Source organism: Salmo salar, chromosome ssa24 (genome assembly GCF_905237065.1).
Source record: "Salmo salar chromosome ssa24, Ssal_v3.1, whole genome shotgun sequence".
NCBI lineage: Eukaryota > Metazoa > Chordata > Actinopteri > Salmoniformes > Salmonidae > Salmo > Salmo salar.
The window spans coordinates 16,243,133-16,268,592 of record NC_059465.1 but is presented as its reverse complement, the minus strand read 5'-3'; the positions used below and the strand labels follow the sequence as shown (position 1 = coordinate 16,268,592).

The following is a 25,460-nucleotide window of genomic DNA, read 5'->3' as shown; positions in this document are numbered from 1 at the left end:
TAAATTAAATTGATTGGACATCATTTGGAAGGGCACAGACACCTTCAGGTCCTTCAGTTGACAGTGCATGTTAGAGCAAAAACCAAGCCTAGAGGTCGAAGGAATTGTACGAAGAGCTTTGAGACAGGATTGTGTCGAGGCACAGCTCTGGGGAAGGGTACCAAAACATGTCTGCAGCATTGAAGGACCCCAAAAACACATTGGCCTCCATCATTCTTAAATGGAAGAAGTTTGGAACCACCAAGACTCTTCCTAGAGCTGGCCGGCTGGCCAAACTGAGCAATCGGGGGAGAAGGGCCTTGGTCAGGGAGGTGAGCAAGGACCCGATGGTCATTCTGACAGAGCTCCAGAGTTCTTCTGTGGGGATGGGAGAACCTTCCAGAAGGATAACCATCTCTGCAGCACTCCACCAATCAGGCCTTTATAGTAGAATGGCCAGACGGAAGCCACTCCTCAGTAAAAGACACATGACAGCACGCTTGGAGTTTGCCAAACAGCACCAAAAGGATTTTCAGACAATGAGAAACAAGATTCTCTGGTTTTATGAAACCAACATTGAACTATTTGGCCTGAATGCCAAGCGTAACATCTGGAGGAAACTTTGCACCATCCCTGCAGTGAAGCATGGCATCATGCTGTGGGGCATTTTTTCAGCGGCAGGGACTGGGAGACTAGTCAGGCTCGAGTGAAAGATGAATGGAGCAAAATACAGAGAGAGATCCTTGATGAAAACCTGCTCCAGACCACTCAGGACCTCATACTCGGGTGTAGGTTCACCTTCCAACAAGTCTCTGAATGTCCTTGAGTGGCCCAGCCAGAGCCTGGATCGAATATCTCTGGAGAGACCTGAAAGTTGCTAGGCAGCGACGCTCCCCATCCAACCTGACAGAGCTTGAGAGGATCTGCAGAGAAGAATGGGAGAAACTCCCCAAATACAGGTGTGCCAAGCTTGTAACGTCATAAGCAAGAAGACTCGAAGTGGAATCGCTGCCAAAGGTGCTTCAACAAAGTACTGAGTAAAGGGTCTGAATACTTATTGTCATGTCCTGACCCTAGTAAGATGTACTTTTCTATAGTAGAGTAGGTCAGGGCGTGACAGGGGGTGTTTTGTGTTTTTCTATGTTTTCTATTTCTATGTTTTAGTTATATTTTTTCTATTTTTATGTTGTTGTTTTTTTGGGGGTTGATCTCCAATTGGAGGCAGCTGGTCCTCGTTGCCTCTGATTGGAGATCATATTTAAGTAGGGTTTTTTTTCCTGGGTTTTTGTGGGTAGTTGTTTTCCGTTTTGTCAAGTGTCCTGACGGAACTGTTGTCGGTCGTTTTGTTGTTTTGTTGAAGTGTAATCATTAAAAAGTAAATATGAGCACTATACACGCTGCGCCTTGGTCCCCTCTATACTACCCGCGTTACATCATTACACACCACAGACCAGAAAATATTAATTACATCATCAACACATGAATCACTACAAAACTTATTGTATGACCTCTTATACACTATATTATGCCCAGCCTTTGGAACTTTGGTTTTCCTAGATATGGCTACTATATTGTTATCAATACATCCTATGGATTTGTATACTACTTTAAAGCACATTTCTGCAGCATTGGTAAAGATGTGATCAATACATGTTGAGGATTTCATTCCTGTGCTGTTTGTAACTGCCCTGGTAGGTTGACTGTAACCTGAACCAGGTTGCAGGCACTGGTTACAGTTTGAAGTTTTTTCTTGATGAAAGCCAGTCAATATTTAAATCACCCAGAAAATATACCTCTCTGTTGAAATCACGTACATTATCAAGCATTTCACACATATTATCCAGATACTGACTATTAGCACTTGGTGGTTTATAGCAGCTTCCCACAAGAATGATCTTTAGGTGAGTCAGATGAACCTGTAGCCATATTACTTTAACAGTATTTAACATGAGATCCTCTCTAAGCTATATAGGAACTGTTTTGAATATAGACCGCAACACCGCCCCCATTGGCATTTCTGTCTTTACGGTAGATGTTATAACCATGTATTGCTACCACTGAATCATCAAAGGTATTATCCAAGGGAGTTTCAGAGATAGTCAGAATGTAAATGTCATCTGTTACAAGAAAGTTATTGATTTGTGTTGTACAGTGCAGGACATTTGAAGCAATGACTGGATTTCAAAGGCATTATTCATGACCTTTGCCATATTTTTTCCTCTATAGTAGAAACACATGTCTGCTCCAGGTCTAGGATGTATGACCCTGAAAGAGCTGTCTATGTTCACCAGTCCTTCAGGGGCTTACAGAAGCCATTGGAGATTCCTACTGTACAGAGACCCTTTGACATTCTCTCTCACTGTCCAGCTATTTCAATTCTGTGGCAGGTTAATAAGACTATTTTTAGTAAGGAACACATAAGTCTGTGTATTTAATTTTCTCATTCATTATTGTGTATCACGTGTGTGACCTGTGTTCTATCCTGTGTTCCCTCAGATAACCGTTGCATGGACCGGCGCTTCCTGCCCACACGTTCCAAGCAGCTGATTGCCCTGGCCAGCTTCCCCGGGGCTGGCAACACCTGGGCCCGCCACCTCATAGAGCTGGCCACCGGCTTCTACACAGGCAGCTACTACTTTGATGGCTCCCTCTACAACAAAGGTACTGTAGGCCTCACCTAGACGTAAAAGATGACATGGGTACTGGGTAGTCATACATTGGGAAGTCATGCAGTCACTTACACAGTAAAAAATTTACTTTAAGCATTTCCATATATATATACACTACCGGTCCAAAGTTTTAGAACTCCTACTCAATCAAGGGTTTTTCTTTATTTTTATTATTTTCTACATTGAAGACATCAAAACTATGAAATAACACATATGGAATCATGTAAAAAACAAAAAAGTGTTAAATTAGGTTGAGGTTGTGTGATTGTGGAGGCCAGGTCATCTGATGCAGCACTCCATCACTCTCCTTCTTGGTCAAATAGCCCATACACAGCCTGGAATTGTGTTGGGTCATTGTCAAGTTGAAAAACAAATTATAGTCCCACGAAGGGCAAACAAGATGAGATGGCGTATTGCTACAGAATGCTGTGGTAGCCATGCTGGGTAAGTGTGCCTTGAATTCTAAATAAATCACAGACAGTGTCACCAGCAAAGTACCATCACACCTCCTCCTCCTCCATGCTTCACGGAGGGAACCACATATGCGGAGATCATCTGTTCACCTACTCTGCGTCTCACAAAGACACGCCGGTTGAAACCGATATGGACTCATCAGACCAAAGGACAGATTTCCACAGGTCTAATGTCCATTGCTCATTCCTTGGCCCAAACAAGTCTCTTCTTATTATTGTTGTCCTTTAGTAGTGGTTTCTTTGCAGCAATTCAACCATGAAGGCCTGATTCAAGTCTTCTCTGAACAGTTGATGTTGAGATGTGTCTGTTACTTGAACTCTGTGAAGCATTTATTTGGGTTGCAATTTCTGAGGCTGGTAACTCTAATGAACTTATCCTCTGCAACAGAGGTAACTCTAGGTCTTCCTTTCCTGTGGCGGTCCTCATGAGAGCCAGTTTCATCAGAGGGCTTGATGGTTTTTGCGACTGAACATGAAGAAACTTTCAAAGTTCTTGAAATGTTCTGCATTGACTGACCTTCATGTCCTAAAGTAACGATGGACTGTCGTTTCACGTTGCTTATTTGAGCTGTTCTTGCCATAATATGGACTTGGACTTTTACCAAATAGGGCTATCTTCTGTATACCACCCGTACGTTGTCACAACACAACTGATTGGCGCAAACGCATTAAGAAAGAAATACATTATTTTAACTTTTAACAAGGCACAGCTGTTAATTGAAATGAATTCCAGGTGACTACCTTAATGAAGCTGGTTGAGAGAATGCCAAGAGTGTTGTAAGCTGTCATTAAGGCAAAGGGTGGCTACTTTGAAGAATCTCAAATATAAAATATATTTTGATTTGTTTAACACTTTTTTTGTTACTACATGATTCCGTATGTGTTATTTCATAGTTTTGATGTCTTCACTATTATTCTACAATGTAGAAAATAGTAAAAATAAAGAAAAACCCTTGAATGAGTAGGTGTGTCCAAACTTTTGACTGGTACTGTATATATATACTTTTTTCTAAGGCTTCAAAGGTGAACGAGACCATTGGCGGAGTGGTAGGACCATCTGCATTAAAACACATGAGAGTGGCAAGAAGGAGATTGAAGCCTTTGACGCCAGCATCGTCATGATCCGCAACCCTTACAAAGCCCTCATGGCTGAGTTCAACCGCAAGTACGGCGGCCATATTGGATTCGCCTCGCAGGCCCACTGGAGAGGGAAAGGTGAGACTTTAGACAACATGTTGTCACTGTGTCCACAATTCAGTCTCTCGTCCTCAGCGAATGCCAATGCTTATTTTTTTTACTTTTTTCGACCTACTGTATTTGTGCATTCTGTCCTTCCACTGTCTTGCAATGAAAATGATTCATCTATTCAACTGTCAGTTACACTTTATATTACAGTGCTCTTTAATAGATTACTAGGGTTACTGCTGTAAGTACAGTGCAAGTACAATCATTAGTAATTACAATACTTGTAACAGTAATTACATTAGTATAATTACACAGTAATAAGGGTATGTGATGTAAATTATTGATGAGTCATGACTAGGTGAAATCAACAGATATGAACAGGCTTGGCATACTGTGGATATGCCTTTTCCCCATCATGCTACTGCATGCCCATTTTCAGTGGCTCTCTCTTTATTAAAACCCCCTAGAGTTTACTGATGCACCAGTGCTTTAATCTAAGTAACATAATAAAAAATTCCCCATCAAAACCCAGCAGATCAAGCTAGAGATATCTGTTTTTTTCTGCATGGGCTGCGTCTCAATTCAGCACATCAACCTATGTCGCATCTGCGGTGGAAAGTGGCAAAGCTACTGCACTGTTTGTCAGACCAGGAGACATCCCGAAAATCGTTCTTCTCACAAAAACGTCTGTAGCATCCAAACGGTTTGGCCTACAAACTAATAAGACCATTCTATAAAAAGGGAGACATGTGTCACATGACCCATACAAATGAATGGAAGTAGTTGTGTGCCAACCAAAATAAGGGGTTAAATGTGTGTAAAAACAATGTGGTTAACAATGTGGTTAACCACAGAGGCTTTCAATAGCTGAATGATATAATGGGGTTTCAGCTCCTCCAATGGGCAGAATTGTTTTTGGTATGTTGTCATATTATAAATGTTTCCCTTCGCACATTTCAGAGTGTGTCAGTAACCATGGCAACCAGCTCCTATCTGAAATCCCTTGTAAGTTTGGGAACATATTTTCTAAATAAAAATGACTTTGAGCTGATTTCCTGGTGATTTTACAGTCTTTTATGTCCAACAACTTGGGGGCCCAAATAAAATTACCCACGGGACAAATTTGGCCCGTTAGCTGTCTATTGGGGAACCCTGCCATATTCCCTATACTGTATATTGCACAAAATAGGGAATATGGTGCCATTCGAGATGGAACCTCTGACTCAGCAGGACATTGTGTAAGAGCCGGCCCTAGCTGTGTGATCACCGGACCCAGGCCTTAGAGGGGGGCTGTACTGTAGGGTGTTATGATGATGTTAGAGTTACTGTTAGAGTTACTGACGCCTTTTAATGCACTGCAGCCTCACAATTACCTTGAATGCAAAACAAATTATTTTGGCGATAGTGTTTGAATGTTGCACATGCATAAGTATAGGCTATGTGTCATATTCGGAAGTGGTCTCTGGATGATTACGTCAAATTATTGAATTTGTCAAAAAGATTATCTTACAATCCCTAAACCAACAATTGTCCCTTTGCTACATAATTAAGTTATTCACACAGCTCCTTTCAGTGTACTGTATTAGCTTTTTGCCCCCCTTATAGGCTAACATTCTGTACTTCCTGATGTCCAGAGGGGCTCAACAACCTTGGTCCATGGCCACTGTAACTGAACTCCAACTGACTGACAAACAAACAAACCTCTATCCATTCACATACTACATTAAAATAGTTGAATTGTACTATCCTACTCGGATTAGGACTGCCTACTGTATTTACCAATGTTTCCTGGCATACAATGCATGAGGTTTGTCAAGAGGGATTCAACAGCTGTAGTGTTTTGGCTCTCCAGTTTTGGTTTCGCTATCTGATAAGAAAACTGTGGCAGACTGTTTCTCTGCTTCACTGCTGCACTTTAACATGCAATGTTCTTCTGCAGTTCACTATGGCAGTATAACTTCCACTCTCATATCATCTGAATCCCCAAGCCTGCACTGCTAACTCAGCAGACTTACACTTTAACAACCATCCCTCTCCTCCTAGTAAAGATACATGCTAATGCAGCCCTGGTTTTGCCTGCCAACTCCTTTATGGACTGTGGCTTGTAAAAAATGTAAAGGTTTCTGCAGTAAAGTATTCCAAAAGGGTACGGTGCACTGAACTGTCTTAGCAGTCAACTGAAGGACAATGTATACTGTAGGGTGCTGGTAGACCTACTGGTGCCACAACAGTAGATCCCTATCCTAGCTGTCACCTGCTCTACAGTATGTCCTGCCCCTGCAGCTGTCCATTGACCCTGGTGGCAAATCCTGAGCCTCCCAGACTGCAGCAGGTCTGTCTGTTAAAAGGACAAAAACTTGCTTAATTTAATCCCCCCAAGGAAGCCCGGGTCTCAGAGAAGGCATGTGCCGTGATTACACTTGGGGAATTGCACCAGACCTCTTAAATAAAATAATATCAGTGTTTGATGATTCTTCTACAGGGAGAATGGATCCACTACCTAGGGTTCCCTGGGGATGTAGAGAGCTGCAGAGATTGTATTCTAAAATGATATTCAAATAAAAAAAATCCTGCTGTTCGCTGGGCTGCTCATACAGCCAATAGTGCCCCATTTATAGGTGTTTTCTTCCAATTTTGGATTAGAATTATTTACATTGGATATAACTGAAAAATGTATGAAATGTATGCATTCACTACTGTAAGTCGCTCTGGATAAGAGCGTCTGCTAAATGACTAAAATGTAAAATGTAAATGTTAACCCTATACATATAGTGCATTCATAAAGTATTTAGATCAATTGTGTACCCTTAAGTAAGATTTTAGGCCTTCTCACACAATTCGATCATTTTTCATCTGCTTCTGGTGTTCTGTGTTGTTTTGCAGAGTGGCCTGAGTTTGTGAAGAACTATGCTCCTTGGTGGGCGTCCCACACACTGGATTGGCTGCGTTATGGGAGGAACGTCCATGTGGTCCACTTTGAGGAGCTGAAGAGGGACCTGTTCTCCAAGCTCAAGGACATGGTCCTGTTTCTGGGCCTGGAGGTGGCCGAGAACCGCCTGCTCTGTGTAGAGGGACAGAAGGACGGTAAATTCAAGCGCTCCGGCCTGCGTAAACTGGATTATGACCCGTACACACCTGAGATGCGCACTAGCATTGACGAACTGGTCATGACTGTAGACGCTTCCCTAAAGAAGAGGAACATGGCCGGGGTTCCGAAGGAGTACCGACCAACTCCGAGATAATACCTCCTCTCCTTTCCCTCTCCCTCTCTCGCCATTTCTCACTCTGTTCTTCTATCCCTTCCCTTCATTCTAGGATTAATTAATGGCATCCATGTCCAAATGGCGTCAAATATAAAAGTCACATGAACTGAAAATCTGTGTGTAGGAAATACGTTTTTATTTAATATACTTCTCTGTTCCCCTCCACTTCTCTGTCTCCTTCTTTCTTACATCCCTTTCCTTTATTTGTTTGACTGACAGGCACACAACCGTATTGATTAGGACAACAGCATCATACTGTATACTGCTTTAAAAAGGACATTTAGCTACTTGGCAGATGAACATACATTCAGCACAGCACTCTGCACATTGATTTTGATTTGACCTTTGACATTAGGAAACTCAAATACAGACCAATGAAAAGCACTTCTCCCTCTATGCATGTGTGTGCTTTATGACTTAACATGAAGGTACAGTAGCTGTGTTGGAAGCACATCCAAGTAAATAGTGGCTGGATTACTGACCACAAAATAAAATTCCTGTTCATCGGAAAGTGATGAAAAAGCACTGTAAGAAGTCTATTTATATGCATAATGTGCATTACGAATAGGATCTGCTGCTATCACAGATTAGGAGAACAAATACTCTTTCATGAAATGGTTTGAAATGTCACAAAACCTTTTAATGATCTGTCATTTTCAACTAAATGTTTTGTTTTGTTAGAGATGAAAAATCTATACCTCTACTTGCTGAATACAGTATGTTTGAGAGCAACTAGATTTAAAATTAGGAGGTGGTCAAAACCGTACTATTGGACTTGGATTTGGTTGGCGAAAACCCCCGTGTCCATCTAAAAGAGGTAATGAATGGGACTGAACACTCATCTCTCCATCTACCCCTGTGAACCCACCATGAGGCTAGATCTTCACTCTTCTCATACTTCAGCAGTATTCTAACGAGAAGAGGTAATACAGCACTATCAAACAGCTGCTCTGCTTCTCTGAAGCAGTGGCCTCACTTAAAACTGTGCTGTATCAGTCCTACTGTGCATTACAGCTGTCCTTTTGGTTACTGGCAACAGCTCTGGAACACTAAATAATTAACACTCCATAGTTTATTTTGACCATCAGGCTCTATGGAACACTCCGGACTCTTGTCAAGACAGCCCTTTCAATAACTAGCCTCGACTCATCGACAGCTTGTTCATCCTTGGTCTCCTCAGATGTGGTCAGCCAGACACACTGCGCATGATACATTTATTGTGGATTTATTGAACGTAGTTTTCTGCAAACAGCGCTATTTTGAAACTACCACTTCTGCTAAATGACTCTGCAGAACTTGCTGCTTTCCTTATAATGGTGGTTTGAAGCAAAATTATAATGTGGTGCCTTTTCTATCAGCTGACTGTTGGCTTTAAGTTGAAATGTAGGGAAAATAAAATGATTACTAATATCAAATATTATTGGTAATGTGAATATATTATTGATGATATTTGATATTAAAAAGTCCGCTTAATGCATCATCAGACACACTAGTGTCAAGAGTGTTCTAGCTTATGGAACAAAATACCAAGGATGTTGTTATGCAATTATTGCAAATATTGTGTCAGTGCAATGCACTGATCGAACGTTTGAGGACACATACAGATTTCCATTTGGCTCATAGATTTCAGGCTAATACAGGCTGGGAAGAGGCAGGGTTAACAATCAATAATAGTATGCCACCTCACTGTGTGGTTGAGGCACATTAGATCAAGACTGTGGAGTTATCAAGCATACCCAGAGAGTTTAACACTTCAATTTATACCTTTTTATGGGGGGGCAGTCAAATTTGCCTGCCAATAATTACTCAAACACACCAAAATCAATCAAAATGAATATTGTGTCGCTTAGGGACTTCATAACTAAGAGATAATGAAGGTTCATTATTTAAATATTTGTCTTCTCTTATTTAACTTGAATATGATCCAAAAAGTGTTTCACTGTAAGGTTAATACAGCTGTACCATGTACTGTAGCTGAACGCTTACTACCCCAAAGGCCCAAAAGGCATTTATTCAAGTTATAGATGATTTGAAATTAGAGTTTTCCCCTCAATGCTTTTTTTTCTTGACATACAATCCCTGATCATTTTTGTTGAAGGTGAGTAATGCTGAAAGTGACACACCCCATTTTCTAGATTGCTTTGGTATCGCAAAACAAGCTATATAATAGTCCCAGCCATAGGTACTGCGCAACAGAGAATAGAAAGCTAAAATACATCAAAATAATCTGCAAGTGAAGCATTTGATTTTGTACACCCAGCACTTTATGTTGACTGATGTATAATGTGCGCGTGTCTCTATTGGTCACATGTAGAAAGAGTGCAATGAAAGAAAAAATTCCTTCCAAAATATACACATATATTTTTATAGTATGTGCAACAAAATGAATATATTTATAATGCAACAAGTAAATGGGAGCTATTTCTTCTATTTTTGACATAGGACTTTAACTTTGAGTGTTTTTTGCTCTCATTGACAGGCTACCACTATCTCAAAAGGGGTGTCACATTTGAATGTATTTTGTATGGAATGAATGTAATGTGATTATACCCAATAAATAAGGTAATAGAATGGAAGTAAAGGACTGCGATTCCAAATAAACATGCAATCTGAAATAAATGTTGTATGGTAGTAAAAGTACACCAGACGTTGGTTAGTATGTATTTAGTCCATCATATCTTCAGACCTTCATGAATAACAGTTAGATAAGCTTGATCCCTGGCTCCGGATTGCAGTATAATGAAGACATGGTAGGGCAGCCAGCCGATGAGGAACATGGCTATCAGGGCAGTCATAACTCTAAAGGACTTGGAGGACCTGGTCATCCTGTTGGTCCTCAGTTGCAGGGTGATGACAGAGAAGCAGAAGATGATTAGGAGAAGCGGGAGCACAAAGCTGCTGACAAATCGACTCATAACTACAATTAGGTGGCTATTTTGGGATGGGTAGTTGTTAAAGCATGTTGTTGTGTAGTCTGTGGTGACCTGACAAAACATTATGGAGGCAATGCTGAGTGCAACAGAGATGACCCAGGCAAGGACCAAAACTGCAGAGGCCATCCTCACGGTACACTGGTTTTGGGCCCAAACTGGATATACGACCAGTACATAACGGTCAACACTCATGATGACCAGGAGGAAGATGCTGCTGAACATGTTAAGGAACATCGTGAAAGAGGTGAACATGCACATGAACAGCCCAAAGATACAGTCTTTTGCTACCATGTAGATGATGTTGAAGGGGAGACAGGCACAGAATATGGAGTCGGAGATGGGCAGGCTGAGGTAACAGTTGGTGTTGACGGTCTTCTTCATCTTGAGACCAGCAATCGAGAATACCACCCAATTCCCACAAACCCCCAGCAGGAAGATAACTACCAGGAGGGAGGCGCATGAAACCTCTGTGAAGCATGTCTTGTGGGTTTTGAAACCTATGTACTTGGGAGGAGTAAATTCATGAACTGACATTGACATTCAATTTAAAATGTATAATGAAGGGAAAATAAACCTACACCTAAACCTGGTCAGGTACAGCATCCAATACAAAACATTGACTTTGGCCCTTTGGACATTACAGAGGCAGCAGGCTCATATATGATGCATGCTGTTTTGCAACTGCTGGGTAACTAATGTAATGACATGCACTTTTTCAATAAACTGTTCATGGCATACACATAAAGATGGTTGGAAACAGCAGTTTGTTTCTGTCACATGACTTTTAATTATTAAATACATTAAAACAATGTACATTAAACAAAAACAGTATTGTGACTGTAAGCTAACCTAAAGCCTAATAAGTGTACATCAATTAACTTTCTATTTCTCAAAACATTGGATTTAATCAGAAAAAGGCAGAAATAGTCTGCTGCAGAATTACAAATGCAATTCAGTTAGAATGTGACAATGCTCTTTCTGCTTCCCAGTTAAGTTCATTTTAATAAGCAGCTTCTCTTTCTGTGGTTTACCATAAATAATTACAAACATGGTCCAATATACAAACAACAGGGGTAGGCAGCCCTGTTCCTGGAGTGCCACACATATAACAGGATTTTGTTACAACTAGGCGCCACACCTGATCAACTGAGCTAATTGATAAGTTCAGTGATTGCATAAATTCAACACACTGGTCTTCCAGGTCGTTTAAATCAAACACATGAAGTGCCTGCAGCACTCCAGGACCAGGGTTGCCTTCCTCTGCAATACAAGATTCTAGCCTATTCATCTTATTCATCAGATAAACAAATTAAAGAGGTAGATTGAACAGAACAATGGTTGTGTTTTTACAAATACATTAACCATTCCATTCCTTCCAGTGATCTGACAGTTGGTGAGGTGGGCTGAATTACATGGCATGGTACAAATCTGATTACATAGCCACAACAAGATGGGTGATGTATGGCAGGAAATATAAATGAAGAGTTTTGTTCCAAAACGCAATATCCAGCGATCCAGACGACCACAAATTATTTGTTTTGGATAGGACTGGACGATATGTTGTGTATGGATGTTTGCAATAGCTGAGGCAGATGTATACAGTGCATTCGGAAAGTATTCAGACCCTTTGACTGAAAGTATTCAGACCCCTTGACTTTTTCCACATTTTGTTACGTTACAGCATTACACTAACATTCATTAAATACATTTTTAAAAGCAAAATCCTGTTTTTAGAATTGTTTGCAATTTTTTATTTTTTTTTAAGTTAAACTTATTTACATAAGTATTCAGACCCTTTGCTATGAGACACGAAATTGAGCTCAGGCGCATCCTGTTTCCATTGATCAACATCCTTGAGATGTTTCTACAACATGATTGGAGTCCACCTATGGTAAATTCAATGGATTGGACATGATTTGGAAAGGCACACACTTGTCTATATAAGGTCCCACAGTTGACAGTGCATGTCAGAGCAAAAACCAAGCCGTGAGGTCGAAGGAATTGTCCGTAGAGCTCCGAGACAGGATTGTGTCAAGGCACAGATCTGGGGAAGGGTAGCAAAACATTTCTGCTGCATTGAAGGTCCCCAAGAACACAATGGCCACCATCATTCTTAAATGGAGGAAGTTTGGAACCACCAAGACTCTTCCTAGAGCTGGTCGCCCGGCCAACTGAGCAATTGGGGAAGAAGGGTCTTGGTCAGGGAGGTGCCCAAGTACCTGATGGTCACAAAGTTCCTCTGTGAAGATGGGAGAACCTTCCAGAAGGACAATCATTTCTGCAGCACTCCACCAATCAGGCCTTTATGGTAGAGTGGCCAGACGAAAGCTACTCCTCACTAAAAGGCACATGACAGCTCGCTTGGAGTTTGCCAAAAGGGACTTAAAGGACTCTCAGACCATGAGAAACAAGATTCTCTGGTCTGATGAAATCAAGATTGAACTCCTTGGCCTGAATGCCAAGCGTCACGGCTGTAGGAAACCTGGCACCATCCCTATGGTGAAGCATGGTGGTGGCAGCATCATGCTGTGGGGATGTTTTTCAGCGGCAGGGACTGGGAGACAAGTCAGGATCGAGAGAAAGATGAACGGAGCAAAGCACAGATAGATCCTTTATGCGAAACCTGCTCCAGAGCACTCGGGACCTCAGACTGGTGTGAAGGTTAACCTTCCAACAGGACAACCACCCTAGGCACACAGCCAAGACAACGCAGTAGTGACTTCGGCAAAAGTCTCTGAATATCCTTGAGTAGCACAGCCAGAGCCCGGACATGAACCCGATCAAACATCTCTGGAGAGACCTGAAAATAGTTGTGCAGCGATGCTCTAATGTTCCCCAAAATGTATGCAATCCATTTTAGAATAAGCCTGTAACGTAACAACATGTGGAAAAAGTCAAGGGGTGTGAATACTTTTCTGAATGCACTGCATATACACTGAGTGCACAAAACATTATGAACACCTGCTCTTTCCATGACATAGACTGACCAGGTGAATCCAGTTGAAAGCTATGCTCCCTTATTGATGTCACTTGTTAAATCCACTTCAATCAGTGTAGATAAAAGGTTAAAGAAGTATTTTTAAGCCTTGAGACAATTAAGACATGGATTGTGTGTGTGTGCCAGTCAAAGAGTGAATGGGCAAGACAAAATATTTAAGTGCCTTTGAACAGGGTATGGTAGTAGGTGCCAGGTGCACTGGTTTGTGTCAAGAACTGCAATGCAGCTGGGTTTTTCACGCTCAACAGTTTCCCATGTGTATCAAGAATGGTCCACCACCCAAAGGACATCCAGCCAACTTGACACAACTGTGGGAAGCATTGGAGTCAACATAGGCCAGCATCCACGTGGAATGCTTTCCACACCTTCTGGAGTCCATGCCTAGATGAATGGAGGATGTTCTGAGGGCAAATATTAGGAAGGTGTTCTTATTGTTATGTACACCCAGTGTACACTTCAAAGTGTGTGAATAGTCTTTCTGCTCTTCGTACTGTAAGCAGTGTGATGTTCATTTCCTTTTAGAAGGTAGCTTTTTTTTATCAGCGGTAGAGATATGTTTCAGCTTAATTTATACAAATTACCACAAAGAGGTCACAATGATTTCCCCTCAAAAACATTTCCCCTCAAGAGACATGGCTGTCAAAAAGGAGGATTTCCTGTTTTCACTGACGTCGTTGAACTATGAGCTTGGTCACTCACTGAAACAAATGGACTTCTGCTTATAAGATGAACATTTTACGATCTACAGGGACACACATTATACAGAGGTTATTATTATTAGGTTATTAGGTTGTTATTTCAATATGTATAGTAAATAGGTTATAAGCCTATGTTAGGTCACGTCACTACAAAAGATCACTCCACAGCAAGGCCTCCATCGCATTCTGTATGTGAGATAATGACATTCAAATTGGTTGGAAAAAGTTACGGTAGGAAAATATATTGGAGCTCATGGGAGAAACAAATCAAATAGATAGACGTTTTAACATGAGACAAAGAGCACTACATGTGATTATACAAATATATGACAAATATAACTAGTCCATTAGACCATAAAGTGAAAATACACCTTACATGACATTTCTACAAGACAAAGCGTTGCTGAACAAAATTGTGTTCTTAGTCTCTGCAGCCACTGAGGCCTTACCATCATCATAGAGATTTAGATGTGTGTGGAGGTTCTGCGGCTGCCCTCCATGGAGCTGGACCTGGAGAGGTAGCGGCTGGTGGTGCGGCCCTCCTCTCCGATGGCATTCGCCATCTTAGACAGTATGGAGCTCTTGAATTTCTGCAGGAAGTCATTGCCCATGAAAACATACAGCACTGGGTTGAGGAAACTGTTAGCTATGGCTACAGTAGTGCCCACCATAAGCCCAGCTCTTATAACCTCCAGGTCGTAGCTTTGGTGGTTCAGCTCAAGCAGTACAAAGACATGGTAGGGCAGCCAGCAGATGAAGAATGTGGCTATCAGGGCAGTCATAACTTTGAAGGGCTTGGAGGACTTGCTCATCATTCGGTTGGTTCTCAGTCGCAGGATGATGACAGAGTAACAAAAGATGATGATTAAGAATGGCAGCACAAACCCACCAATGAACCGACTCACTGCGATCATCTTGTGGCTGTGTTGGTCTCTGTAGTTATTGAAACACTTTCTCATCCCTAAATGGGTTTTGACGTCTCTGAACACCATGGAGGGGATGCTGAGGGCGACAGAGGCAACCCAGGCCAGAACCACCACTACAGAGGCCTTGCCCATGGTGCGGTGGTTCTGAGCCCACACTGGAAACATCACTGACACACAGCGGTCAACACTGATGACGACCAGGAGGAAGATGCTGCAGAACATGTTGAGGAACATCACAAAAGAGGTGAACTTGCACATGAAGAGCCCAAAGATCCAGTCCTTTGTCACCGTGTTGATGATGTTGAAGGGGAGACAGGCACAGAATATGAAGTCGGAGACGGCCAGGCTGAGGTACCAGGTGGTGTTGACTGTCTTCTTCATCTTGAGACCAGCGATCCAGATGACCACCCCATTCCCACAAACCCCCAGCAGGAAGATAACTACATTGACCACCAGGAGGGAGGCGCATGAAACTTCTGTGAAGCATGTCTTGTGGGTTTTGAAATCTACATCCTCCGGAGGAGTAACATTGTCATAGGTGTAATTGCTAAAATCATAATCATATATATAATCCTCCATTGTGTTGCAGTTATTTGGCTTGCAATCCCTGGGAAGATAAGATATTGTCGTTAGGAAACTGTTGTTCTCAACCCTTTACTTCAGAGTCTTCTAGCCATGGGTAATTTACATGTCTGTTTCTGAACATGTCCACTTCAAACAAATCTGAGGTGGTCTATTTGGTAAAGAGCACCGCCTTCTACCGACTGTTAGGTCCAAAATGATTGGCACCCTGGATAAAGATGAGAAAAAAAGACTGTATAAAATAAATAATACAAATACTGAGCTATATTGCATGCTCAATACAATTTCTCAGAGAAGGAGGATTTTGTTTAGAAGTAAAAAAAAAAATCTAAATATGGTAGGGGACAAAATTATTGGCACCCTTGTTTTCATTACTCCAGCACCCTTCCTTGCAAGGATAACGACACTGAGCAATTTTCTAAAGTATTTTATGAGATTGGAGAACACATTGGGAGGGATCTTAGACCATTCCTCCATACAGAATATTTTTCCTTGATATCCTTTGTCTGCACTTATGGACTGCCCTCTTCAATTTAAACCAAAGGTTTTCAAAGGGGTTCAAGTCCGGAGATTGAGATGGCCATTGCAAAATGTTGATTTTGTGGTTAATTAACGATTTCTTGTGGCCTGGCAGAGGCAACCAAGTTTTTGGCTAAAATGTCCTGGTACACTTCCGTTTTTTGACGCCAAAGAGCTCTATCTTCATGGCATCTGACCAAATATGGTGGTGGATCTTTGATGTTATGGGGTAATTTAGTTTCCACTGTTCCTCTTTTTATTATTTGGTATTTTTTTACTTGTCCTTTCCTACTACCACTGACTTTGCTGATAAATACTTTGAGGGCAAATGTGCTTGCTATGATTGTGGTATTTTGTTGTCTCACCTAGCTATCTTAAGATTAATACATTAATTGTATAAGTCACTCTGGTTACGAGTGTCTACTAAATTACTAAAATGTCAAATCTAAATGTAAAATGAGCAAATGTATAAGTGTAAAATAATGTAATTTCTACAAAAAATGTAGCATACAAAATAGCTCAGTTTTTGCATAATTTTGCCTAACTTTATCTTTATCAAGGGTGCCAATAATTTTGGACCTGACTGTATGTGCTCGTGATCACGTGGGTTGGAGTTCCAGGCCCATCGCTACTTTGTCACTAACTCTCTCCTCACTGTTCTCCTACTACCGTGTCCTCCCTCTCTTCAATGAAAATTGAAAAGGAAAAGGCTCAACGCTCACCATTAAAAACGTCTCTTAAGGATCCGCCGCTTTTTTAAAATGTTCGCCTAAAACAACATACCCAAATTTTAACTGCCTGTAGCTCAGTCCCTGAAGCAGGGATATGCATATTCTTGATACCATTTGAAAGGAAACACTTTGAAGTTTGTGTAAATGTGAAAGGAATGCAGGAGAATATAATATATTAGATCTGGTAAGAGATAATACAAAGAGTTTTTTTTGTACCATCATTTTTGAAGTGCAAGAGAAAGGGCACAATTAATTATTCTAGCCCAAGGGCAATTAAGACTTTGGCCACTAGATGGCAGCACTGTATGTGCAAAGTTGTAGAGTGATCCAGTGAAATCTTGCATGTCTATTCAAAATGTTGTATCAAGACTGCCCAAATGTGCCTAATTGGTTTATTCATACATTTTCAAGTTCATAATTGTGCACTCTCCTCAAACAATAGCATGGTATTCTTTCACTCTAATAGCTACTGTAAATTGGACAGTGCAGTTAGATTAAGAAGAATTTAAGCTTTCTGCCCATATCAGATACAGTATGTTTTTGTTTCTTACAACCTCATGCTAATCATATTAGCCTACATTAGCTCAACCGTTCCACGGACGGGACACCGATCCTGAAGAAGTTTTAATGTATTTTTAGCAAAGTTAAAAGCTTCACATTTTGGCTTTCGTCAATGGCCTTCATCAATTTCTCCCTCTCTTCAATAAAATACTGATGTCTATAGGCCTATGTGAAAATGTAAGATACTTGTTTTGCAAGTGTTGAAAACATCCTCAATTATAGATGTATTAGCTATTGCCTATATTCATTAAATCAGTACTTGACAATTATCCAATCAATTAACTTAATATGTAATCTATAGCACAAACATAACATTAGATGATCTGAAACAATGGTCCCGAAATGAAGGAAAAGACAATAGCCTACCTTACAGACCAATTGATGGTGCTGACATGTCACTGTCCAGTGGTGCTTGTCAATTGACTGTCACTTGTGATATCCTACCACTCCTCTCCGTTTTTGACCAATACAACAGCACTGGCTGACTGTGCAGTTTCCCAAACATGTCCATTCCACTCCACTACTTTCAGTACTCTATTTGGCCTTGTTCTAAGTATTGTGTCACAGTATGCCACACTGTTGGTGTCACATTTTTACTATGGAAAATTGTCAAATTTGATTGAAAATAGATATTTTCAGAAATGTTAATGGTTATGTGTTTCGTCAAATCTTTATTCGACAAGCATTTGAATTGAAAATAAACACAGGTTAAAAACAAGAAGTAATGTATGACCTCAAGAGGTCTTTATATACAATGTGTAATTAATTATACATACAGTGAGTTGTTAACAAGACAATTTTATAAAGTATTTATTACATTTTATAAAAAAATGTTTTAGATTTTGCATAATATCACTATTTATAACTACATTTCAAGCTGTTCATAAATTGCAAATTGTGTTTACAGTATGGTTTTCCCATTACTGCTCAAGGATATTATCCTCCTTATGGTTAGCGTGTCAGGGATGTCATCTCCTCATCCTCCTCTCTGTTGTCCTCCATCTGAGATGGTCCTCTCAGGCTCTGTTCCTTCTTCTCCTGCCATATGCAGATGATAGGAGAGATGCAGCTGTTTAAGACTGACAGGGCAGTGGCCGGGGGCAATGCGTATGTGAACAACCTGCTGCCTGTCCCCATTGTGACTTGCAGCACAGAGAGACTAATGACAGGAGTCCAGCATAGGAAATGGGCAATAGTCACAGGTCGAATAACCCATGACCTTAGTTGGTTGTTTCCCATGCTGTTCATGCAGAAACAGTTGACACATCTCACACCCAAAGGGAGCAGCAGCCCGAAAATGAAGCGACTGATCAACACTGCCATCAATCTCTCCCTTCCTTCTTTAGACATCTGGGAGCTTCCAGTATAGCCATAGTTGTCAAGGCAGACGTGTCCATCGACAGTGTACTGAACCTCCCTGGACAGTAGAGATGGGGTACTTAGTATGGCCCCAGTGAACCAGGACAGCAGGACCATGTTGGTGGACATGCGGTGTTCAAAGCATCCAGGGACACTCCAGCACAAATTCCAGAAGGTGATCATCAGTGAGACAGAAAACATGTTCATAAACATCACGTAGGACCCCAGCTTGCAGACAACCTTCCCAAATGTCCAGGAGAAGTAGTTCCAGGCAGTGGTCAGGTAAAGTGGGGCGAAGAGGCAGAAGACGAGGTGGGTGACAGCCAAGCCAAGGATTAATATCTGTTGACTCAGTTTCTTCTTGGACCTGCATTTTACAGTCATGAAGATGACAGCAGAGTTGAGCAGTAGACCCAGCAGAATGTTGGCTGAGTACACTGACACATACATGTATCTAAAGCCACCCTTCATCTGATACATCTCATAGATGACTGGGGACTGGGAAGGTATTGCCACTGAATCATCGTAGTCATCATAGCCTGATGTGTTGAGTGAGTCAGCCATGATTTCTGTTGTTTTTTTACCCTAAAAAAAGGAATGCAATGATTCAGTCAGAACAGGTCCTGTCTGTAATGACTGCATCTGCATGCTAACTAAAAGAACATGACATGCTATGTCCTTCCAGTTATCCAGTAAATCATTTTTAATCAAATAAAAACATGCATCTTGCACTGTAGGTAGGCCCATACTACAACTTGTTCAAGTTGTACTTGACCACTACAACCTTTTCTTAAGACTGGATGTATTCAATGCGGCAACACATACAGTGCCTTCAAAAAGTATTCACACCCCTTGACTTTTTCCACATTTGCGACCCGTTTCAGGAAGCTAGGTGTATGTGCTAGGCATATGTTGGATGTCACTACTTCACAGGAGAGGCATTTGAACGTAAAAACATGAATATTTTCAAAATACGTTTTTTTTGGCTGAAATGCCTTCTGGAACATGTGAAATGTCATGTGCCTTAATAATAAATGTGTATGCCATCTGTAAATACAAATACTATTGTTAAATGACAAGCCTAAATGGTTTAGCCATGGAAAAAGACAGGAACCTTCCTGCTAGCCATGATTGGCTGAGATAATGGATGGGCTGGACACGCCAAGAGATTAGTTTGGATTGGTCTGCCATGTAGCACGTTTCTGTTCATAAGATGAGCTGCTCATTATTTGTAGATAATCCTTGCTACCACGGCGTTTTAGAAAGATATTTGCCATGGAGAACTGCAAAAGTGTTGCTACTACTCTCAACAACATTGCTGCCCTGAATTTAGCAGGGCAGCAATGCTATAGACAAAGATCAGTGTGAAGAATTACTTGACACAACGCGGGCCAAACAAGTTGTACAAACAAAAAGGAGTTAAAGGAGTTACAGTCTGCCGTGAAGTATTCATCCATGTATACAGGTAAGAGTCTAGGTACATTTTCAGATAGTATACATTTTTTATTTAGTCAGAAAGTTTTTTCATTGCAAATTAAAGTGTACTGTTAGCTAGCTAGCGAACATTAGCTTGCTGACTCGCTAGATAACCTTACGTGTATGATATGTGTAGTAATATTATTCATATTTCTGAAAACCATTTGCATTGCTAGTTATAGCCTAACGTTAGCTAGCTAGCTAACATTGAACCTAGTTGGTTAGCTTTAGCTATCTGCAGATGCATACTACAGCATTTCAGGGATGGTGGCTAGCTATGACAGTCTGTTTGTATTGCTAGTAGTATGGGTTGGGATTATGGCTAATTGTTAAGCTTGCTAGCTACATGTTTAAACAACAGTCCACTTTTACAGATGATTACATGACCCCTCAAGTTAGCCAGGTGTGTCTGGGGGTGATTATGGCCATCTATTGTATTTCATGAGCATGTGTACATGTCAAGACAATAGTGACCCATCCGCTATCCCCCAGATGTGGCTGGGGGATAGTTATGGCATTTCTTTCACATGACCCATCAATTTAGGCAAGTGTGTCTGGGTAAGCATAATCTAATAATTATATAATATTTATAAAATATTTTTATTTGGACACTTTCTATTTTTGATATTGCTACTATGCAACTATGCAAGTAACCATTTCACTGTACCGTTTACACCTTCTGTATCCTGTGCATGTGACAAATAAACTTTGATTTGATATAGTGTGTGTTTACCAGAGACGGTAATGTGAAGAAAAACATGACCTGCACTAAAGTCAGATCAGAATATAGACCAAGGACTAGATAAAGTGTATTTTTACCTGGAATTTTTCCTATTGTAGATTAATACTTTCACCCCTTTTAGTATTCTTTGGTTGTTTAAAATACACTACCTTACTCACTCTGTTTAGCACATGGCCTCATGTGAATCCTTAAAGAGATCGGTGGGGCTCAAGCTTAAGAGGTTGTGAACGATGCTAAATAGGTGTAGACAACAAAGAGCTCTCCAGTAGGTGTGCCAAAAAATTAAAGGGCCACTTTCTCAACGTAGGTTTACCAGTTTATCAGCTTTCAAAGCAGAATTACATTCCCATTGTTTTGCAGCTCTGAGTTTATACTTTTATCCAATGTAAAAAAACACCATTCCAAATTTTGCAACATAAGACTGAATCGAGGTGGTCGGGCACATTTTGTTGTGTTACAGCCTGAATTTAAAATTTAATAAATGTAGATTTTGTGTCACCTACAGACAATACCCTATTATGTCAAAGTGGAATTATGTTTATGGAAATTTTTACAGATTAATTGCAAATGAAAAGCTGAAATATCTTGAGTCAATAAGTATTCAACCACTTTGTTATGGCAAGCCTAAATAAGTTCAGGAGTAAAAATGTGCTTAACAAGTCACATAAGTTGCATGGACTCACCCTGTGTGCAATAATAGTGTTTAACATTAAAACAAATATATGACTACCTCGTATCTGTACCCCAGTGGAGGCTGCTGAGGGGAGGACGGCTCATAATAATGGCTGGAACGGCGCAAATGGAATGGCATCAAACACATGGAAACTATGTGTTTGATGTATTTGATACCATTTCACTTATTCCGCTCCAGCCATTATCACGAGCCCGTCCTCCCCAATTAAGGTGCCACCACTGTGCTGGACCCCACACATACAATTATCTGTAAGGTCCCTCAGTTGAGCAGTGAATTTCAAACACATATTCAACCATTAAAGACCAGGCAGGTTTTCCAGTGACTCGCAATAAAGGTCACCTAATGGTAGATGGGTAAAAAATTAAAAAAAATAGACATTGAATATCCCTTTGAGCATGGTGAAGTTATTAATTACACTTTGGATGGTGCATCAATACACCCAGTCACTAGAAAGATACAGGTGTCCTTCCTAACTCAGTTGCCGGAGAGGAAGCAAACTGCTCAGGGATTTCACCATGAGGCCCATGGTGACTTTAAAACAGTTATAGAGTTTAATGGCTGTGATAGGAGAAAACTGAAGATGGATCAACAACATTGTTGTTGTTGTTGATCCATCCTCAGAGTGAAAAGAAGGATGTCTGTAGAGAATAAAATGATTCCAAAACATGCATCCTGTTTGCAATAAGGCACTAAAGAAATACTGCAAAAAATATGGCAAAGAAATTAACTGAGTACCAAGGGGCTGAGTACTTCTCTAATCAATATATATTAGTGTTTTAGTTGTATATATTTTTGGGGACTTATGTTTGCATTTTTCTTCCACTTTGACATTACAGAGTATTTTGTGTAGATCATTTCCCCCTCAAAATTACAATTAAATCCATTTGAATCCCACCTTGTAACACAACAACATTTGGGAAAGGTCAAGGGGTGTGAATACTTTCTGAAGGCACTGTACATCAATTTAACTTCACCTACTAAATTCATAACCTAAAACCAAACAATGAGTTTAAGAAAATGTTATACTAACTAAAAAGCTATTCCATTAAACAAGTTGTTTGTAGCTTAAGAGTGGCAATAGCAATGGTTCTAATGTCTGGAAGCAAATGGCTGACAGTTCAGACGTTTGGCTAATACCTTATGAGAAAGATAAGAGTTAAAAGGAACACACCAGAAAATGGTTGCATTTTACAGGACATTGACAAACACATGCTGTTGGTGTAAAGATTCCCACTGAAGTTAACCTTACCTTATGAAAAAGATTTAGAATATTCCGTTGAGAAAAAGTGCAGCTTCCAAATATCATAGCAATGTGTTGTTATCATTGAGCTCCTTCAGAAATGATTAACAAACATGAAGAGACTCGTCGACATTTCAGGAATGAAAGAAGGACAAGTTAAGAACCCAGTAGCATGGCGAATGGGGACTTTTCATCAAATCAAGTCAAATTTTATTGGTCACATACACATGGTTAGCAGATGTTATTGCGAGTGTAGCGAAATGCTTGTGATTCTAGTTCTGACAGTGCAGCAATGTCTAACATTGCATCTAACAATTCCACAACTTCCTAATACACACAAATCTAAGTAAAGGAATGGAATAAGAATATATACATATAAAGATATGGATGAGCAATGACAGAGTGGCATAGGCAAGATGCAATAGATGGTATAAAATACAGTATATACATATGAGATGAGTAACACAAGATATGTAAACCTTATTTAAGTGGCATTATTAAAGTGACTAGTGATCCATTTATTAAACTGGCCAATGATTTCAAGTCTGTATGTAGGCAGCAGCCTCTCTGTGTTAGTGATGGCTGTTTGACAGTCTGATGGCCTTGAGATTGAAGCTGTTTTTCAGTCTCTCGGTCCCAGCTTTGATGCACCTGTACTGAACTCGCCATCTGGTTGGTAGCGGGGTGAACAGGCAGTGGCTCGGGTGGTTGTTGTCCTTGATGATCTTTTTGGCCTTCCTGTAACATCGGGTGCTGTCGGTGTCCTGGAGGACAGGTAGTTTGCCACCGGTGATGCGTTGTGCAGACCGTACCACCCTCTGGAGAGCCTTGCGGTTGTGGGCGGTGCAGTTGCCGTACCAGGCGGTGATACAGCCCGAGAGGATGCTCTCAATTGTGCATCTGTAAAAGTTTGAGAGGATTTTAGGTGACAAGCCACATTTCTTCAGCCTCCTGAGGTTGAAGAGGTGCTGTTTTCCTCATGAACAACTTCCAGTAATGTTGGTCACAGTCCATGTATACAGTGCATTCAGAAAGTATTCAGAACCCTTGACTTTTTCCACATTTTGTTATGCTACAGCCTTATTCTAAAATTGATTAAATATATATATTTTTCTCATCAGTCTACACACAATACCCCTTAATGTTGCCATTAAAAAAAAAAGTATTCAGACTCTTTGCTCTGAGACTCGAAATTGAGCTCAGGTGCATCCTGTTTCCATTGATCATCCTTGAGATGTTTCTGCAAATTGATTGGAGTACACCTGTGGTAAAGTCAATTGATTTGACATTATTTGGAAAGGCATACACCTGTCTATATAAGGTCCCACAGTTGACAGTGCATGTCAGAGCAAAAACAAAGCCATGAGGTCGAAGGAATTGTCCGTACAGCTCCGAGACAGGATTGTGTCAAGGCACAGATCTGGCGAAGGGTACCAAAACATTTCTGCAACATTGAAGGTCCCCAAGAACACAGTGGCCTCCATCATTCTTAAATGAAAGAAGTTTGGAAACACCGAGACTCTTCCTCTTCCTTTATCAGTTTGGCCGCCAGGATAATGATTAAATAATTCGACCCTGAAATTTAACCATTAGGGATTACAGTTTATGTAGCATGTATAAGGAATAATTAAAGTATTAAATGTAAGTCCAACTAGGCTCAGAAGAAGACCTGTAAGGGAGAGAGATGTGTGTGTATGTGTGTGCCTAAGAGAATACTGAGAACAATGAAGACTGTGTTTGGCTCGACCTGGCTAGAACTGGAGAAACTTATGATAGGACAGGGAGTACTTCAAGGTTCCTCTAATCTCGGGGAATGGAACGGACAGCGCTGGGTAGTGATTAACAGTGGTAAGAACTCTGGGGAGGGATACAACCCACCTACTGTTTGTGTGGATGTATGTGCGTAAGGAAGAAGCAAGTTATAAAATGAATGTCTTTGTATAATGGACTTCAGAACGTTCTCTGAATAAACTGTATAAACTGTACACCTTTTGCATAAACTGAGTCTTTGACTAATTATTAACCCAGTGTCTTACAAACCTTGGAGATTAGTCAAAGCTTATTGATTGTTAGTTATTATCATTGGGATTGAAAATTCTTGTGACACAAACTGTGCAATCGGGGGAGAAGGGCCTGGTCAGGGAGGTGACCAAGAACTTGATGGTCACTCTGAAAGAGCTCCGGTGTTCCTCTGTGGAGATGGGAGAATCTTCCAGAAGGACAACCATCTCTGCAACATTCCACCAATCAGGCCTTTATGGTAGAGTGGCCAGACGGAAGCCACTCCTCAGTAAAAGGCACAAGACAGCCCGCATGGAGTTTGCCAAAAGTCACCTAAAGACTCTCAGACCATGAGAAACAAGATTCTCTGGTCTGATGAAACCAAGATTAAACTCTTTGGCCTGAATGCCAAGCGTCACGTCTGGAGGAAA

At 40.8% G+C, this 25,460-nt stretch overlaps 4 protein-coding genes across 6 annotated transcripts in view; 1 reads left to right on the top strand and 3 right to left on the bottom strand.

Moving 5' to 3' along the window:
- Positions 1–10,145, top strand: part of LOC106584983 (WSC domain-containing protein 2) — a 94,503-nt gene extending 84,358 nt beyond the window's left edge. For both annotated transcript variants that reach the window (XM_014170690.2, XM_014170691.2), the window contains 3 exons: positions 2,476–2,640; positions 4,136–4,336; positions 7,190–10,145. In XM_014170690.2, coding sequence (XP_014026165.1) covers positions 2,476–2,640; positions 4,136–4,336; positions 7,190–7,548 — 725 coding nt within the window. In that variant the 3' untranslated portion in view covers positions 7,549–10,145. The remainder of the gene's footprint in view (positions 1–2,475; positions 2,641–4,135; positions 4,337–7,189) is intronic.
- A 63-nt stretch (positions 10,146–10,208) lies between these two features.
- On the bottom strand, positions 10,209–12,311 carry LOC106584984 (C3a anaphylatoxin chemotactic receptor). The gene has a single exon (XM_014170692.2). The coding sequence runs from the start codon at positions 11,040–11,042 to the stop codon at positions 10,242–10,244; it is 801 nt and encodes a 266-aa protein (XP_014026167.1). The 5' UTR covers positions 11,043–12,311; the 3' UTR covers positions 10,209–10,241.
- Positions 12,312–13,988: 1,677 nt separating this feature from the next.
- Positions 13,989–17,986, bottom strand: cmklr1 (chemokine-like receptor 1). 2 transcript variants are annotated; one of them, XM_014170695.2, is made up of 2 exons: positions 17,884–17,986; positions 13,989–15,731 (listed from the first exon to the last, which is right to left on the bottom strand). In XM_014170695.2, exon 2 carries the CDS (start codon positions 15,701–15,703, stop codon positions 14,663–14,665), a length of 1,041 nt encoding a protein of 346 aa, XP_014026170.1. In that variant the 5' UTR covers positions 15,704–15,731; positions 17,884–17,986; the 3' UTR covers positions 13,989–14,662. The 2 variants fall into 2 exon arrangements, with proteins under 2 accessions (XP_014026170.1, XP_014026171.1); XM_014170696.2 differs by having other exon boundaries at positions 13,989–15,914; positions 17,884–17,954.
- A 189-nt stretch (positions 17,987–18,175) lies between these two features.
- Positions 18,176–23,215, bottom strand: LOC106584947 (chemerin-like receptor 1). Its single transcript, XM_014170631.2, has 2 exons — positions 23,038–23,215; positions 18,176–19,461 (listed from the first exon to the last, which is right to left on the bottom strand). Exons 1-2 carry the CDS (start codon positions 23,092–23,094, stop codon positions 18,469–18,471), a joined length of 1,050 nt encoding a protein of 349 aa, XP_014026106.1. The 5' UTR covers positions 23,095–23,215; the 3' UTR covers positions 18,176–18,468.
- Between the last annotated feature and the right edge of the window lie 2,245 nt (positions 23,216–25,460).

Coding starts and splice junctions, on each gene's coding strand:
- cmklr1 (XM_014170695.2), bottom strand. CDS start 15,703: ATGGAGGATTATATATATGATTATGATTTTAGCAATTACACCTATGAC.
- LOC106584984 (XM_014170692.2), bottom strand. CDS start 11,042: ATGTCAATGTCAGTTCATGAATTTACTCCTCCCAAGTACATAGGTTTC.
- LOC106584947 (XM_014170631.2), bottom strand. CDS start 23,094: ATGATATTTGGAAGCTGCACTTTTTCTCAACGGAATATTCTAAATCTT. Junction 19,462..23,037: donor TTCTAAATCTTTTTCATAAG/GTAAGGTTAACT, acceptor TCCTTTTTTTAG/GGTAAAAAAACAACAGAAAT.